Below are 19,785 nucleotides of genomic sequence, written 5' to 3'. Positions count from 1 at the left end.
TATAGATAAAACAGCTCAGTTGTATTAAAGCTAAAAGAAAAATATTAAAAAAAAAAAATTGTGTTGTTTTGCAATTTTGGTTGTTTGTTGTGAAATCTTTGGTTTACCACCTATATTTTTTTTTCTACAATCTGTGAAAAAGTGTTGAAAGTTTTAAAAAATAAAATAAAGAAGAAAACCTATAGGAATGAATGACGTTTGCTTCATTTTGTTCGTTACAATACTTGTTGTTGCCATTATAAAACACTAAAAAAAGCTACTTTTGGCAGTCAACATTTCTTTTAAATACATAAATTTTAAGAGAATAATAATTTTAAATTTATCCCTGTAATACCTTAGGTTTTTTTAAATACATCATTGAACGGCACGAGTAAGAAAGAATAAAAGAATTTTTGTTGAAGCTGGAGATGAATACAAGAATGGTGCCTAAAATAGGGCTTGAACCCAAACCTCTAACGTAGCAGTCAATCACTACATCCACTGCACCATTGCCACCTGCAAAGATAGCGTAAACGTATTAAACAAATCGAACTCTATATAACAATCAGAGTCAGTTTCGAAACTTTAATTTTAAATGGTCACTGAGGTGTATGAGTAATATTTTTTCTTTTGAAATTTTTTTACGTTAAAAAACTTTGTTTTCAAATAACCAAGCGGCCATTAAAAAGTTACTTACAGGGCATTTTGAGGCTTATTATCCAGATTATCTCATTGGAGAAGCAATTTTTTTTCTTGAAACTTGGTGAGTCATAAAGTTGTTCTAGATAGAAGTTTCACAAAAAAACTAATTAAACGAAGCCAAATTATCAACAGACAAAGGCTCATACGCAAAAAGAATGAGCTTCAGCTCAATCTCACTTTTCAGTACATTTTCTTGTGATCTATCTCAAGAAAATGAGATAGATCTCAAGAAAATGTACTGAAAAGCGAAATAAGAGCTTAAGCTCATTTTTATGCATACGACCCAAAGACTGTTATGGAGAAGACGTGTACGCGTCTTCTTTGTTAATGTCTTTATCTGGGAATAATTTGGCTACTTTCAATTAGTTTTTTCGTGAAACATCGAATTTATAATGTTGCATACTAAAAATTTTCATAAGTGCTTTAATTTCCTAGTTAAAAAAATCAAGGAAATTAAAGCACTTGTGAAAATAGTATGCAACATTACTTAAACATTGCATTTATGAACGTGTTGACGAAGTTAAAAAATTACTCGAGCCGCTTTTAAACAAATCTAGAAATAAACGTAATTGGTACTAAAAAAATCGATTTCATTTTCGATATTTTTGTGATTCAAGAATATTTTTTAATAATACATATATCTTGGAATACAATATTACTTAGGTTAATTTTAAGTATAATTGTGAAAAATTAGAACAAAATCGATCAAGCCGTAAAGGAAAAATATGGGAATAATCCAAAAATCAGACGCATAATCCAAGTACAAGAATTTCACTTTGATACTGGGCGAGTAAGGGGTATAGATAAAAATCTGAAAAAAATTAGATAATTTTTTTTTATACAGGGTGTCCCAAAAGTAATGGATCAAACGAAATATGCTGATTGGGGAACTTAAGGGCTCTCAGAATTTGGTAACTTGTTCATCCCAAATCCTTACGGTTTTCGATTTAGTGCAATTCTTGTGCAATTTCGAAAAAATTCCTACTTGGCAACAGTATTTTGCTTCCTGCGCCCATTATTGATTTTTGTTTTTTTTTTTTTAATTCTTTTACCAAAACATTGCCAAATAATTAGGAACCATTCATCTATCAAAAGATTTTTTATTCCATACGCCATTTCGCTGCAAATTAACTAACAGTTTCAAGTTTTATAAAAAATCAATTTCTAACTTTTATTTGAGACTAACACCGCAAAAAAAATTTTGTACGGTGTGACACTGGTTTAATATTTTAAAAACTTGTCCCAGTATTGCAGTTTTCAAAAAAGTATAAAAGTTTCCAAAGTTAAAGCTAGATCGCAAATTATTACAATTTTAATTCAACAAAACAGGGTTTTTCAATTTTTTTTTTAAATTTATGTCGTGAAAATTTTAAAAGTAAGTTAATGGGTTTTTCTTTCTGTTTTACTACTCTTATCGAAAAATTCCTTTATAGTTTTCAGTGGAAGCAACACTTCCGGGAATTGTCCAAAACAATCATACATTTTTTTTATCGGTTCTCCAATTTTTGTATTTCCTCCAGCATAATGTGTTCTAATTTGGATATAAAAACATTCTCACTATCAAAAGTTTTATATTTTTTTTATTTAATGTACCCTTTGTTGTTCTATGTTATTATTAATTTTAACTTAAAAAAACAAAATCAGAAAACGTATAATTTTCTTTACACATGCAATTATTATATTTTGATGATAACCTAAATACAAAACTTTTAATTGCAGCTTTAGAAGTTTGTTGTTATGCTAACAGAAAAGATATTGCTAATGCCCACCATCAGTCGTTAGATATACTCAAAGAGACTCAAGAGCCTGTTTAGATGTATAAAATGTAAACATACCAACACAAATACAAAAAAAAAACCCATATATCATCACTGTTCTACTTTTTATGATAAGCCCACATGACATCCCTGTGTGATCATAGAAAATGCGATTAACGTTATTAACTTGTTTACATTTCTCAATTCTGCCTCTCCATTATACCCATTCGTCTAGTATCTTACAATGTTTGTGTTTATTTTTGTGTGTTTTATTTTCGAAGCGAATTCGCAACTAGTAGTTAGAAAAAAGAATACTCAGGTATACTAACGAGAACAAGTTTTTCATATGGCATCCGTTTAAGTAGATTCGAATAAATTGATAGATGAATAGATAAACAGACCAGAAGATGACAATGGGTTTTATTGTAAATCTGCATAGATTAAAAATTGTATGTTTTATTTCGCTACGAAATACAAATTTTGTTATTTGTTTACATTGTTGTTTTTGTAATTTCAGCTTATGTAGGGAAATCCAGAAAAATAAACGAAATAAGCAGTTTTATTATATTAAAAAAACCGTAAAAAAAGTAGGTGCTAAGTTCTAAGAAAACTGTATTTACTGTATTTTTTGTCAAACATTAAATTGTATACCCTTTGCTTCCTAGTGGTTTCACCATGAAACCACCTATTAATTATATTTATTGCAATAACCTATATTTGAAAATTATTACATTAGCTTTTGCTCCATGAGTAGTACGACCAACAAAAAATTTAATATCTGTATAAAAATTAATATTTAGTTAACCCTTTCGAACCCAAGCTATGAAAATCAATATTAAAAAATGTTTTTTCGGTATTATCGGGTCAAAAACATCACAACTAAAAATATGAATAGCAAAAAGTTATTTTCCAAAATAATAAATAGCAAAACTAATGTGTTTTTCTCATGTTACATGTATAAGTAACATGCCTGCCTATGTCCACCAAAAAAAATCGGAGAACTGAGAAAATAACTTTTTATGAAACTATAATGTATGCTACTTCTTCTAAGCAACAAAACAAAACACTTCCTGCATTAACAATTTTTTTATCTTTTTTTCAAAATTATGACCATATAATATGAAAAAATTTTTTACAAAAAAAAAAATGTGAATTTCAGTCCCTTTCTCGATAAAAAAAAATTAAAGGTATGATATTTGACTAACTTTTTGTAATAATCCAGTAACTAGGCATTATTATCTTTCAATTAAGCCATCGTAACCTAAAAAAATTGTTTAATGTAATGTTTTTTACGAATTTAAAAAAAAATGTTACATGAGAGTAACGCTGGGTCCGAAAGGGTTAAAAAAATGCAGGATTTGTAAGTGTTTTCTCAATTTTTCAAGTAGCCTTAAGCTTAGAGCTATAAAATGAAATAACGGTAACACTGAAAGAGAATGATTGTAATGGTTCTTCAATTTATGGAATATGTAAACATGTTTTTCATCAGAAAATTTGCTTTTCCAATCTAAATACTAGTTTAATAAGACTTGTTGGTAAAACACATTGTTTTGTACGCGCATTTTTATCTTTTAGTTTTTTTTACTAAAAAATGGACTTCAACTTTTGTACTCTCAGCTCAAAACATTCCTTATAGACAATGTAATTACTAGTTCAATCATTATTTTTTCGTTTTGATGTGTAATTAGAAAATATCAAAACTTTTTCTCAAGATTTTTGTAATTTTTCGTGAAAAAAATTTAAAAAAAAAAGTTACTCCGGGAACAAAGGGTTAAACAATTTTGAAAATAAAATAAATTAAATTCAATTAAATTGTTTTTTTTTTTTTCAACATAAAACTTTGAGTTTGGAATCCCATTTTCTTTTATAAACTATTCATTAAAATAAATTTACTTATATTCAAAACAAAAAATTGAAGAATGAACATTTGGCATTTGAAGAATTACATTCCTATGTTGAAAGTGTTTTTTTTGTGATACTTTTTTGAGAACTCAAAAAGCAGCCAAAATATACAAATCTGATCAAAACTATCTCTTGTAATTTTCAATTTTCTCATCGGTTTTCACTAAAAATACCTCGCTTTTTTTAAGATGAATATAGTTTTTTTCAAATAAATATAAGTATAAGAAGTACACAGAAATACACAGTGAAGTTGTTGTTTTAACAGAAATGAAATCCTTTCAAAATAATCCGAAACAGCTATGAAGCAAAACATTTGGCAAAGTAAAATAAGTGTAGTGTTTTTATTTTAAATTGTTTCTTTTTTTTTGTGCACAGGGTTTAAAAGCAGAAACACAATCACGCTTTGCCAGACGCGTCATTGCGTTACGTTGAGAAATCCTCAAAGTGCGCTTCTGTCACTTTGACTTCGAACAGCTGATTGAAACATAAAATCTGCTGTCAAATAAAAAAAAAACACACACAAAATTATTGGGCCAAGTCTTTATCTTGATTTAATTGTGGAAAAATGAAAAAGGATATTAATGTGTTTAAAAAATGCATAGAAATTTGTTTATTCTTTAATCCTATAGTTATAAAAACAAAAGCAATCAAAATAAATTGTTTTTTTTACCAGTAAAACTCAGTCTACAACATCATTAAATTATTTTTGTTTTTAATAAGTAAATTGTTTTGATTTAAAATATCTCGATGTCGTTTTATGTGCAACATCTATAAAGAGAAATTAAAAAACACACCTAGTTTTGCAATAATTTATTTTTTTTTACTCACAATTGGCGCAATAATTATGCGGGTGACTGTAACTATGTCTGATAAATGTCAGAAAGCGAGCAAAAGTTCAGTCTGGTTGAACTTTTGCTCGCTTTCTTACCTTTCCTTACGTTTGTCAAAAAAAGCGTACGTAAGAAAAGCGTCATTGTGGGAGGTTACACAGATTTCGTATGGTTAAACTTTTGGCAGTTGTCAAAATCGACGGCAAAGCGTGATTGTGTTTCTGCTTTAAGGGCTTCTTAAGAATTGCTGCAACTAGGATGCGTTACTCAGTTTTGTTTAGAACGAGGCAACTTTAATATGTATTAACTTTAGAGCAAAAAGCTCCATATCGCGTTACTTAAACCGCCCACATTCCAGTTCAAAAAGTTTTGGTTACATTTAACCGCACCTCTTGAATGAACTTTAAAAAACGCGACATGCTGAATCGAGATTTCTTTAGACTTTTAAAATAATGTCTTGCATATGTTTAATATGTAAAAATCTTCAAATCAATATCATTCTTATATTTGACTGAACTAAATAAACAATATTTTTGCATCAAAATTTGCTATTTGGTAGTTGATCTGTTATTTTAAGTAATTGATAAAAGTTTGAAGAGCTCGCCGCAACTGTTGTTATATACAGTAAGCTCCGTATTTATAAAAATACGCCTACACAAAATTAAGCAATTTAAATTTTTTGGTTGTCATTGTTAGGTTATATTAGTGAATATTAATAAAGTGATTTATTAAAAAAAAAATTCACAACTTTTAAACTTTTTTTTCATTGATTTGTAATAAGTCTAAGAGAGTTCTAATACTTATAGACGTAAATAAATAAATAAATAAAGGTTGAACAAAAGTGTCTTTGAGCTATTTTAAAGTTAGATTTGATTTTCTTGTTACATAGAAAGAAACTGAAAACCGATCAGTGCTGCCGTTTTTTTTTCAAAAATGCACCAATAGATTTTTGTCTGAACAAAAACTCTTGAATAGGTTATTTAAACCTATTCAAACCTAACCTTAAGTTAGGTATCTCAATGAAAAATACCAGCTTTTCTTTTAAACTTTTCTTCAACATTTTTATGACATAGATATTCATTTTGCATAGTAATGGCAGAATATAAAAAAGAATACAATAGATGATTCTATATTGATATGATTGAACAAAAACACTTGTTCTTAAATTGAAAAACAGTTCATATTTTTTGAAAGGTACCGAGACATTTAGTGTATAATAATTTACAAAACTTTATTGTGGAAAATTTAAAATCATTATTTTGACTATTTTCTCCTCGATTTTTTTTTTTTTTTAATTTTATGTATTTCGAAAATTGATTCAATTAACTAAAAAAATCTGCCTTTCCCGCCTAAACGGAGGAAGAGAGACTCCGTAAAAAAAATACTTTTATTAAGTCTTTCTACAAGGCTTCGTTATTAATTTGTGGCGCCAAAGTTGTCATTCAACCACCAATCAAATTTATGGCTTAAACGCATTAAACCGGAAAGTAACTAATCGTGTACTTCCTCTTTTAATAAAACCTTATCCGTTATCATATCCTTATACCAACAACAAAGATCTTTTGTCAAGATTATATTACTAATTACTTTTCTTATTTTTTCAATCAACTTATTTCAAATCAGATACAAATAGTTTATCTTTATCTATAAGCATTTCCAAGAACGATTTTCTGCGTCACCTCCTGCTCATATAACTCAGCAAAAACTCAAAAATAATAACACACAATCCTCATTTTTTGTTTTGTTTTTGCAAAAGTCATTTTTATTCCTACAAAATATCATCCCTGGGTTTTTTTTTCTCAACTCATTCACTCCGACTCCGATTATACCGACACCGAAACAATAAAATCACTTTTTTTTTTGTTGTTGTTTGTCATTCTTATCATTCGCCGTCATTGATCTGTGTTTTGTCGTTTTCATCGTTGTCGGTTGTCGTTATGAACTGATTGCCATCGCGCGTCATTCTTTTGCCTCTTTTTGATTTGATCGAGGCAAGGCACAACTCTCGTAGCACATTTCTTCTTTTTTCTTCTTCTTCCTATTCAGTGCGTTAACGCATGCTTACTGCTAAAGTGACAACACTGTAATTTTTGTATTCGTATTGTTACTCTATTTGAGTGTATTTTTTTTATATATTTAAATTTGTTATCATTCAGTTTAATCACAGAGGCCGCACAAACAACAACAGAAGTGCGCACGATGACAATTTAAACAATTTGTTAGACACCATCATCAACAACAATCATCATCAAGCTTTGAGCAACTTGAAGTTGTTGTAGATGAGAATTTTTTTATTTGAATCCGAGATTCCGATTCCGAGAGTAACAAAGTGATGAACAACGTAACGATGTGATGGTGGCGCGGCAAATGTTTGTTTTTTTTTTTTTATTTGCTTTTTTTCATATTCTTCTATCAAACAAGTGCTACTTTGCTACTGTTGAATAGAAACCGTTTTTGTTGTTTTTTTTTCTCTCGTTTTCTCTCTCTCTCTCTCGCTCTCACTCTCTTTTGTTTGTGCTTTTCATTAATTTAATCAACTAATTCAAACAAAATTGCCAATAGAACGAACGTCTACATCGTCTCTCGTCATTCCGGGGAGCAAACTATCTAAAAATTTCGAGCAAAGTGTAGCTAGAGACTAAAGTAGTAGTAGTTCTATAGTTCTAGGCCCAGTGTGAATGAGGGTTGTTGTGGTGTTATTGTGGGGAGAAAAAAAAAGTTCTATCCCCAGTCTTTTGTGAGTAAAGTGAGAAAAAGCTCTCACCCCAAAAACATATTCAGTTCATCGATCTCAGCCTCAACGATCGGAAGAAATAAAATTGAAAAAACAAAGATTTCGGAGAGTTAATCAAATCGTCGGAGAAGGTAGTAGAGGGTTGTATATCGGTTTTCGACACCTCAGTCTGACTAAAGTTTTGGTAGTAAAGAACTCTAAAAAAAAAGTACTACCTCTTATCAACATTTTTTTTTTGCATATGGATAATAGAAGACACTTAACGATTGCATTCTCTCTCGCTCTCTCAATCTACTATCCATTCATCATCCAAAAAAGACGCCGCACCGTTTAAAGAGCTCGACCATTCAAGTTGTTATGTTATTTTCGAAAAAGTTGTAACCCCCATCAAACGCGGATTCCTAAAAACATCATTTTATAAGCTCCTTGGTACCCATTTTGTTCGTTTTGATGAATAAAAATCAAATTTTTTTTTTTGAGAAAAGTTATCTAATCGTCGTTTTGTGATATATAAAATTAAATTTTTATTTAAACAATTCTTCTTCGTGATATCTTTTAACTAAATGTTTGAAGTTCCTTTAAAAAAAAAATAGTAAAAATTCTATCCCTGCTTCTATCTACTAAGTGATTAAAATAAAATTTAGAAAAAGTATCTTTTAGTTCTAATTATATTTCTTCAAGTATTTTTGTGATTTTTATTTTATTTTTTGCTCTGTAAGAGAAATAAAATTAGTTTTTATCATTGTGTTTTTTTTTTGTGTGTTTTTCTTCTTCGAACAGAATTTTGTTTCATTTTCGAAAAACAAAATAATAAAAAAAAAAAAATCCTACCTACCTACCTATACAGAATTTTAAACAAAAGAATTTTTTCTCTTCTCATTCGCATTGAGATAAATAAATACAAAAATCAACCAAAAAAAAAATTTACAAAAATAAATGACAACGTAATTATATCAACCATATACCAACAGCCAAATTCAAAATAACAACAACAAAAAAACCCCTCTGTGTCTGGTCTTGGTCTCTTTTATATGCAATTTATCTTTTCTTATATTTCGCGCGCCACTCCGTGTGTGTGATTTGAATTTTTCTATATGATTTGCCTGAAAACACGATTGCATTATTTTCAATTTGATATAAATTTTGGTTAAATAAAATTGGAAAAAGAAAAGTGTTTAATAAATTTTATTTATATATAAAGAAAGATAAAAAAAATAATACAAATTTAAAAAAAATAAAAAATAAAAAAGAATGAGATTCGCCTGCAATCAATATAATTATTATGAATCCGCTTATCGGATTCCATCGAAACATCATAATGCATCACATCTGCATCATAAAAATAATTTTGGTAAGCAATTTGTTTAGTTACCTATATTTTTTTTTGTTCAAAAAAAAAAAATTAAATCTAAAATTGTTAGTGTTAATGAGTTTTGGTTTTTTTTAATTGATTTAATAGAATTTTTGTGTTATTTAATAATTGTTTTTAATGATAAACGCAAGGTCTCTAATGGATTTCTAAAATATTCAAATACTTAAGTTTCATTGACAGAAATATTTTATAGAAATTTTGTTTTATATTATAAAATATGTTTTAATATAGATAAATCTTTCTTGAATAGATTTTTTTTTTTTTCAATTGAGATATTCTGGTTCAGAATAAAAATTACTTAAAATTCAAACCAAAAGCTTTGTTAAAAATGTAGGAATATTATTTTTTAATTAGTTTGGTTAATTCGAGTGTTAAAAAAATTGACAATTTTTCAATTTTTTTAGTTAAAACATTTATAACTCAAAAACTGCTGAGTTGGTTTTCATTGATTTTGATTTGTTGGACTCGTCAGCAAAAGTAATTTAAAACTAATTCTTTGATTCTTTATGCCTATTGTTTTACCTACTATTTTTAACCATAAAACTAAACTTGAATTTAGAGGTTACTGTAATTATATAGGTAGTTCAATAATCGCTGGCTGAGAATTATATGGTTGTATGCCAACTCACCTTAGTTTTGAGAAAATCGATCTCAAAGTTTTTTAAGGCTGGTTTTTGGATAAAAAAGTTACATAGCAGTAAAGTATTGATGCAATCTTATAAAGGACCCTTAAAAAAATCATAAAACCATGAAAAAAAAACATTAATTTCATCACAAAAAAGGATTTTATGAGCATTTTTGAAAAATGACATAGAACCTTTTTATGAAAAAGTTATAAACAAATTTGAAAAAGGTTCTATGTTCAACATAGAACCTTATAGTTATAAAGAGCTTACATGTAATAAATGGATTTTATATGACTTCATCATGAAAAAGGCTTTGATTTAATTTAATTTTATTCAAGTTTTGCACAAAACAGTCATATTCTATTTTAAATAACAGAAAAAAAATACCACAAATCACGTTGTTGCATTTATAGAAAACAACAATTCCTGCTTTTGTTGAATCAGGTACACAGAAAAAAGACATGCTAAAAACAATTAGAATTTGTATTAAATCAATCTGATTTTTGCATGGTTTTTTGCCAAAAAGACAGTCGTCTTAAAACAATCATCTACAGTGCAAAATTTATGCCAAACAAAATTTAAAGTTTGTTTAATATTTTAATTTTAATAATAATGCAATTAAAATTAATAAAAAATCATTTCAATCTTAGCTGGTATCTACACTTTAATTTTCAGAAGAAAGAAAGAAAAAAGTTTAAACAAATTTTACTTATTTTTATTAGAAATCTTATTAATTTAAGAGGATTGCATTTTAGAGGAGTATCATCTTGATTCTAAGTGCTTTATTAGTCTCCATGTAAAACATAAGTAAATTTGATTCAAGTTAAAAAAAAAAAGTTTTATTCGATAAAACTATTAATAGAAATAAACTAATATAATAATTGTAAAGATGAATAACGAAGAGTTCACTTCGGTTAGTAGAATAAAATCGTGACCTTTGAAAAAAAAAATACTCAATTTTTTTCCAATTTTTTTCCAACTAAATACAACTAAAAATTAGTTAATTTTTTGTTTAATATTTTTGTTTTTTGGTTACTAAGGTGAAAGCCGAATCTCGTTTGCAGTTGCTTTATCCTAGTATATCTTGCCATCGGCTTTAGGTTTGTCCGAAGGAACTTTTAGGTACTTTTTGACTTCTTTTGTTTTAAGTTAAGGAATCCAAGTGTTTCTTAAACTTTTGGTTTATTAATACGAACTATTTATTTGATTACTCTAATTTAATTATAATGTAAGAATATCTAGGTTAGGTAATCCGAATGAATTATTGCAAAAGTTAAGGTTGGATAGTACATATTTTGGTTTAAAAGAGTACAGAACGAGATACATAAATTCTTTGCTGTTTAGCAAATGCCCTGGAGTGAAATCCGCTAACTTGATAGTTGATAGTCAAAAACGACGAAGTATGGAGTAAAATCGTCGTTTTTGACTGTCAATTGACTATCAAGTTAGCCGACTCCACCCCTGTTGTTCAATACAAGCGAAACATCAAAAGATCTTTTATTTTTACTTTAGTTAAAAAAAAAATCATTTACATAAGATTTCATTTTGAAAAATTTGGTAAAAAAGTTCTATGTAACTGAAATTAATGTATTTTTTTGTTTGAAAAAAAAAAAAAAAAACAGTAAAAGGGTTCTATGTTGCAATTTGAATAACATAGAACCTTATTAAATTAATACATTTATGTGAAATCATGAAAGTTGTATGTCTTTTTTTATCTGTACCGTCGCCATTAATATTTTTTTTAATTTTATCTGAAAGCCGTTGAAATTACGAAAATTTTGGTGTATAAAACGGTGCAGGGAAATAATTCCACGGGAATCTGCTCCACATGGGAATTTATTCCACCTCATGTGGGAATCTGTTCCACTTTTTGAAGTGGAATAAATTCCCGCCTCGAGTGAGAATTTATTACACTTTTTATTGGGAAATAAATTCACCTTCAAATTTGATGATTTATTCCTTGTCACTTTGGAGAATGATTCTACTTTATGTTTGTATTGTATGTGCAATCTGGAGAAAAGCTGGATTTTGCGGAAAAAGATAGTATCTTAAGGTACAAATATCGTATGTAATTTTGAATGAAAATTATAAGCTTAGTTGATTTTTCACCTTAGAAAATTGTTTCAAATAGTCAGAAATTTATAAACCATTTTCATGCCTAGAAAAGTAGAGCTCTTTCCAATTCGATCTGGGAAAATAATATATATTTCATAGCAAAACAATAGTTTACTGAAAAGAGGAAGAAGATTTCTTTCAAGTCTCATAGATTTCAGTTCGCGTGATTTGAATAAATATCTTACAAACAAAGCGGACAAATAATGAGAACTTAATGATCAAAAACATATCAATCCTTCTTGTAATAATTGGTTGAAAGCGAAGCGTAAAAAAATTTGCTCACATGAGAATCTACTCAAATTTCACAACCGAAATTTTTTCATGTGAAATTTGAGTAGATTCTCATGTGAGCAAATTTTTTTCCGATTCGCGTTTGCCGGATTATATGACATATACAATATACATAAATGTACATTTGTGTTTCTATTAAATATCAGTAGGTATGTTATTAAACACATACAAACTCAAATGTCCCGGCAAATTTATGTCCAAATGTCAAACTTTAATAAGACCAACTTGAGAGAAAACGTATTTTTTGAAGAATTGGAATTATATAAACATTTGTGAATATTTCAGTTGAAGGAAAAACTATTTAATCGTTTGTTTTGAAAAAGAATACAACGTCGTTTTTTTAAAATAAAATATTTTGGTAAAACTAAACCTTCTATTTCCGTATACATAAAGTATTGATTAACATGAATTCAAATATGGCTCTCAAAATATTCAGAAATTTATCTATTTTTCAGATTTTTGGTGGGTAATAATTCCACAAAAAAATAGGTGTAATAAATTCCCTTATACGGTGAGAATTTATTCCACTTCAAAAAGTGTATTAGATTCCCACTTGAAGTGGAATAAATTCCCATGTGGAGCAGATTCCCGTGGAATTATTTCCCTGCACCGTATAAAACTCCTTTTTTTGTATTTTGTATGAAATACACCCTTATAATTCTCAGCCAGCGATATGTATTGTATACTTTCAAAAAGTCTTAAACGCCATTTTAATAAACAATTTCGGCAGTTATTATATTTAAAACAAACACCTCAAATATGTATTTAAAAAACATTTCGAAAACATAAAAAATAAATTATATAATATCATAAGTTTTGTGTGAAAATCTGCTACCTGCCACCAACTACATAACTCAACAAAAAACTTATTTCGGAAATAGATTCAAAATACAAGAATTTTAAAGAATAACTCAATATTGTTTTTGATTTATTCAAAAATTTTGAAATATTGTGTATCTTTTAATACTTTTGGCAGGAGTATAAAAGTGGAGTTAGATGTTTCTCATTGCAAGCCGACGATTAAGAAGTCTAAATTAAAGAAAAAAAAAACAAATGTAACCAACATTTTAAGTCAATATTTGTATATTAACCTCTGTGTCGAATTGATTTTTTAATTATTTCCATACAAAAATGTAAAATAAAATACCTATAGATAGTTTTGCGAATGAAATAAGGCATTTTAATGGACTCAATAGTATTTTTAATTTGTTTTAAATTTGGATTTCCTGAAGGCTAATCTTAAGCTGTTATAGATACTGAAAAATTTACCCATGTTTGTTTAGTTTTGGTTTTTTTTTTGCATCAGAGATCTATTTTTCAGTATTGAAAAGGCTATTAAGAAATTTTTGATTTTTTGGTAAACTTTGTAACTTTATCTCTATGCTATTAAAACCAAACATTGAAACAAATATAACGAATCAGCGAACACAATTTTGACCAATCGAAAATTTCCGATTTTACAATTTTTTAAGCATAAACCGCGATTTTATTTTCTTTGAGTAGTAACTTCATGTTTTTTTTTTGTTATTTGTATTTAGACATTAATGTGCAAAAACATTAATTTCATACTCAAATTGTATTTCTTAATCATATAAACGGGGTTGTCCTACCAATTTCTTGTTCTTATTTGACAGATGTCACCCAATTTTTTTGAAAATAAAAAACAATCTGATCTAAAATTTGATGTGTAGTTTAACCTGTAAATCTATAAAATATCGTAATTTTTGAAAAAAAAAATTCTATGGTTGCCATAGTTCCAGATCTTCCGAATTTTTCAATATTTTCGTCCACAAAAATTATATTAAAAATCTTAATCTTTTTGTTTGTAACAAATTTTTAATTAAGTATTGTTGTTTTCCGTCAAAATCTCTAATCACAACAATAAATTGATTGCTTTAAATTCCAAATTAAATAGACCTGTTTAAGGCTATTCATCATTGTTTTTCTTTTAACTTTTGATTTATTTAGTGTTAATTGACAATGAATGCATAAATAATTTATAAGGGTTTAAGATTTAAGTTTTAATATTTATAGCTTCATTTTAATGCACTTAACCAGCTTTGTCTTTGTCAACAGAACAATTTCTGTAACATCTGTGAAATATCAAAATGAATTTATCACACAATAGTGCATTTACATAGTTTATAAAATTATATTTATGCAAATGTGTATGTGTATTATCAAATTCGCTCAGCTGAAGGAGAATAATGCTCCATTTTGTTTAACATCCGAACAAAATATCATAACCTTCTAATTTAATATATTATAAATATTTAATGTTTTCTTTTTGTTAATCGTAACAAAATATTCTACATTTATAAAGATAAGATTTGGATAAAATGTTTGATAACTTCACACGTATTTTTTTTTTTTTTTTATTCTAAGATCTTGCTTTTGCATTATTTAAATAGAGAGTCGTGCTATCGAATTAATAAAAATGAGTTCAAATACTTTTCGGAATTTATCAAAGGTACAAGGTCTTACGTATAGAAAATTTAAATAAAATACATTTAACTACGTCGATTTGGTTAAATATTTGTTTCATAACAAAAAAAAAAAAAAACCTTTATTGACAACATGTTTAGCTTTATTAACCCTTCCCATTGAAAACTCATCATAAAATCTGGTTGATTCTATTCATGGGGTGCTAATTCATAAGTAACGACGATTTCAATTATTTAGAGTAATTTTTATTTTAACAAAAAGAGTTGAAATATTCAGAGTAGTTTACTTAGCTTTCAATAACGGTTGAAACTTTTTTTAACTTACAGTAACTCTACTTACTAAGTATCTAATTTTTAGTCTGTATTGACAAAATCGGAGAGCACTAGTGGCCTTACACTTTTTTTTAAAGACGAAAACTAGGTAATAAATATCATAGCAATATTCTGAAACAGTCATTTATACATAACAGTTTTTAATTTGGGATTTTGTTTTGCCGGAAAATGAGTTAATGTTATTGTTGCAATTTTGTATTGCCTCCAAAATTTTCCAAAATAAAACTCAATTGTTTTTTGTTGCGATCAATATATTTCGGCAACAATTCTTAAAAAGAATATCACAAATTTACTTTTTTACAAATCAAAATAAATTGTAAAAAAGTAAATTTGTGGTATTCTTTTTAAGATCCTGAAGATGGCACTTGTTGCCGAAATATATTGATCGCAACAAAAAACAATTGAGTTTTATTTCGGAAAATTTTGGAGGCAATACAAAATTGCAAAAATAACAGTTTTTATGAATCAATTTTTTAATGTGCCTCCAAAAATGATTTTTATATTCAAACAATTATTAAAGGTTTTTTTTATTTTTATTAATCCACCCGTTTTTGAAAAATTGATTTTTCAAAAAATTTGGCATGAACGCTTTTAATTCTTATTTTCATTACAAATTAAACACTAATGCAAAATTCTACCACTGTTTGCCAACGTAATTTTGATCTCGAAAATTTTAAGTTTAGAGAATAAATCTCTAACACTTTTTTTTTTTTAATGTAGGTAGTGGTGTTGAGTTATTTGACGAAATGCACTTTCTTTGATTAAAAATGATGGATCGATCCCTCCCTCGAGTTTAAAGGATTCAATTTTCATAAGTCAATATTGAAGCAACCTGTAAAAAATTTGGAACGGTTTCATCAAGTGCACAAAAAACGAAATTAAAATTAACGAAACTAAAATGAGACCACACTTAAACACAAAAAGAATTATCAAAATTGGTTCACTCAGTCCAAAGTTATGAGGTTAAAAATCACAGAAGTCGGCAAATAAAGATAATTGAAAGATCTTCAATTTTTAGTTCGATAACACTGCTCAACAAAATTGAACTTTTTTTTGTCACAAGAACGAAGATATACTTTTCCAGAGGTTTTTGAATGCTGAATTCGAATCTGAAGTTTGAAAAATTTGACTGGCCTCTGTTTTTGAATTATAACCGTTATAAAATGCTAAAAACAACCAAAATGACGTTGTTTTCGTGGTTTTATTTTTATGTGGGGTAATTCATCATAAACAAATTTGTAACGCAATCTGTTCGTCACAATGAAATGCTCGTCCCCCAATTTCCAATACAAAGTTGAAAGAAAGTACACAAATTCTGTCTGCCATTATGTATGTTTTTAGTTACATGCATTACATTTCACAATAATTCTTCTTTAAAAGACTACATCGATGATAATATTTTTGGTATAATTTGCAATTCTAAAAAAAAAAAAATATAAAATAAAAAAAAAATTATTGTCAGGTGTGGGGTTCGAACCCACGCTCCCTCTCGGGAACCAGAGCTTAAATCTGGCGCCTTAGACCGCTCGGCCAACCTGACTTGTGATTGCTGCGCACCCAAAGGTTAATATCAAAGAGACCAACAGAAAAGTATACATGAAATACATTTTCCACACATGATGTAGCATTTTGAGCAAAGAGGAAATTAAATTAAAAATATATCTGATAGATATAGTTTGTAAAGTGTTTGTGGAGAGTTTTTGTTTATTGCAATTCTAAAGTTAAAAAAAAAGTACTGATAAAGCAAAAATCTTTTCAAATAGTTCTGCTTTGACTTTGAAGAATAATTATGATACATTTTTCCAGAAAAAATATGTAAAATCTTGATGAAACAATTCTTTTTACATCACAGAATATTGGAACAAAACAAACAAAAAAAAAAAAAACATTTAAGAACAAAACCGGCTTCATTTGCAACATTGCATTCAGTACTTTTCCGTTATAATCACAACGAAAAAAAAAAAAAATATAAGTTTAAGAAACTATTAATTGATCTGAAACAATCTTATTATATTTTTTTTTTTAATTCGAATGACGCGACAACTTGATGTTACGTCTGGTCACTGGAATCACCGCATTGAAATGTCTGTAAATACTTTGCACGATATATGTTAATTTTGATCTTCGATGAAGTTGATGTTGATGACGATGATGAATCATTAAATTAAAACAAAACAGAAAAACTATATACATAATATAAAATAGCCGGGGTTTACCCTGATAAATTTGCATTTAGTCGTATTTCAAGTCAAAAGATTCATGCACAGAATTGTGGAAAAAAATATCAGCTTTTAAGAATAAAAATTCATGACTAGGTTGTATGCATTGGTTTTATTAAACATATCGACAAGTTTGTGGAAAAATTACGAATAAGGCTTGGTTTTAATATAACGATACCAGATCCGCAGTTTTTTTTTTATTGAAGCTGTTCTAATGGACAATTTTAATGAAGTAGGGTGTAGGTATTTATTTTAATTGAATCAGAAACATAAAAATAATCGGGGATCCCCTAAAAATGAATTAGGAAGAAAACATTTAAAAGAAACTTATTATTTGACAGGATAAAGTGTACTTTGCCTTTATTTTATAATTTACTTAATATGAGAAAGAGTTTGTTTTAGCTTCTGCTACACAAACTACAAAACGCGAAAAAAAATAGGTACACTCTAAAATTTATTGAATCGGTGCAGGAATCAATAAAAACAGTTTTATACACAATTGGTTTCTTTAGGGCTGAATAAATGTAGTATTAGATAAAATTTTAAAAAAATTACAAGCATTCATTCTATAGATAAATAATATTATAGTGAAAAATTGTCACTGTTTAGTTTGTTGGACATTTCCTTCACTAATTGATATAACATTCTGGGGGTCAATTCCCGATCTGTGAAACTGTGAAGTGATAAGTTTTATCACGTTTTCATACTAAATTTGATTGTGGAGATATGACAAAATTAAAACAAACTTTAAAAATGTAATAAAAAAAATTAAAAAATTAAAACAAACTTAAAAAAATTTTTCATATGAAAACTCAAAATACTAAATTTTTTATCACTTCACAATTTCACAGATGGGGAATTGACCCCCAGGTTCGATTCCCAGCATCGACCGATTTTTTATTTGTTTTTTTTTTATTTTTTTTTTTTTATTTTTTTTTTTTATTTTTTTTAGTTTTGTTATTTTACTTAAAAAAAATTTTTTTTTATTTTGTTTTTTGTTTTTTTATTATTTTTTTTTGTTTTCTTTTTATTTTTTTTTTGTTTTTTTTTTTTGTTTGTCAAAATACTAAATTTTTTATCACTTCACAATTTCACAGATGGGGAATTGACCCCCAGGTTCGATTCCCAGCATCGACCGATTTTTTTATTTGTTTTTTTTATTTTTTTATTTTTTTTTTTTATTTTTTTTAGTTTTGTTATTTTACTTAAAAAAATTTTTTTTTTTATTTTGTTTTTTGTTTTTTTATTATTTTTTTTTTTTGTTTTCTTTTTATTTTTTTTTGTTTTTTTTTTTTAATTTTTTTTTTGTTTGTTTTTATTTTATTTTTTGTTTTTTTCAATTTTTTTTTTTTGGAAGAAATGGATCTACAATTTGGATTTTTGTTTTTTATAATAACCACTTAATTTTATCAATTAAGTAGCGGTTACTTAATTGATAAAATTAAGTGGTTATTTTTGAACTGCGATTCAAACAACAAAATTTCAAAAACATTTTTTGAACAATTTTTCTTTTCAGAAACGCATTTAGGTATTTTTAAGATAATTTTTTTTGTTTTCTTTCGAAAGCTCAATGTTTTTTTTTTTTTAGAAAAAAAAAATTATTATTTTTTTTAATTTTACCTATACTTAATTTGCCGTTTTTTTTTAACATCTACTTTTTGTACAAGTAAAATTTCGTAAGTTTAAGTAAATAAATTGTTTTTTTTTTTTTATTTTCATAATTACAACGCATTTTTCTGAATAAATAACATAATTTACAAAAGTGAAAAAAAAAAATAATGGAAATAAATGCTTACAATCCTCTTTGATAATATATTCCGGTGAAACCGTTAGATTGGCAGGAAAAAAATGTGAGACAATTTTTTTGTTCGAATAAAACTAAAATTTTTAAAATCAGTTTAAATTTTGAAAAAAATGGAGAAATTTAAAGAAAACAGCACTGCAAAATAAGAAAACCGTAATGACTCGATAACGAAGCGAATTACCTCAGAAACCAATGGTTTTTATCTGAGGTGGCAACCTGGGACACCCTGTATATAAGTTGTACAATAAAATTTGTCGTTGGTCGAACGAAAGACGTTGTTCAATTGCAGTTTAAAATTGAGAAATAAATTAAAAAAATACAAATTTACCAAAAATTTAGATTGATTGAGTCTTTTTAAAAAATATTTGATGAATTTTTGGGCTAATCGCACTGAATTTCTTGAGTGTAACAAATTTTATTAATTTTTTGTCAAAAATTCACCTTTATTCATTTCTATGAATAAGAAGCTGAAAAATCACATCCTTAAAGTGTAAAACAAGAAAATATTCTCATTTGCAATTCAGAGATGTTCAAAAGATAACCGTGGTCATTTATTTCAATTTTTATTTAAACAAATTATGAATTATGATATGTTTTTTTTATATATTTATTTAATGCCAAATAAATTTGATTAGACTTATAAATTTTTATCATTTTATCTCACTCTATCAAAACCT

At 27.2% G+C, this 19,785-nt stretch overlaps 1 protein-coding gene and 1 non-coding gene across 4 annotated transcripts in view; one reads left to right on the top strand and one right to left on the bottom strand.

Moving 5' to 3' along the window:
- LOC129912346 (nuclear factor of activated T-cells 5) overlaps positions 1-19,785 on the top strand; it is a 97,665-nt gene that overhangs the window by 33,084 nt on the left and 44,796 nt on the right. The window contains exon 1 of one of the 3 annotated variants that reach the window (XM_055990565.1): positions 9,103-9,255. The exons of the other annotated variants lie outside the window; for them this stretch is intronic. Coding sequence (XP_055846540.1) covers positions 9,156-9,255 — 100 coding nt within the window. The 5' untranslated portion in view covers positions 9,103-9,155. Of the gene's footprint in view, positions 1-9,102; positions 9,256-19,785 lie in introns of those variants that run through there. 3 annotated transcript variants of the gene reach the window in all.
- On the bottom strand, positions 16,542-16,625 carry Trnal-uaa (transfer RNA leucine (anticodon UAA)). The gene has a single exon. It is a non-coding gene; the product is annotated as a tRNA-Leu (tRNA).

Source organism: Episyrphus balteatus, chromosome 2 (assembly GCF_945859705.1).
Source record: "Episyrphus balteatus chromosome 2, idEpiBalt1.1, whole genome shotgun sequence".
NCBI lineage: Eukaryota > Metazoa > Arthropoda > Insecta > Diptera > Syrphidae > Episyrphus > Episyrphus balteatus.
The sequence above is the reverse complement of the archived record's forward strand: the minus strand, read 5'-3'. Positions and strand labels throughout refer to the sequence as shown.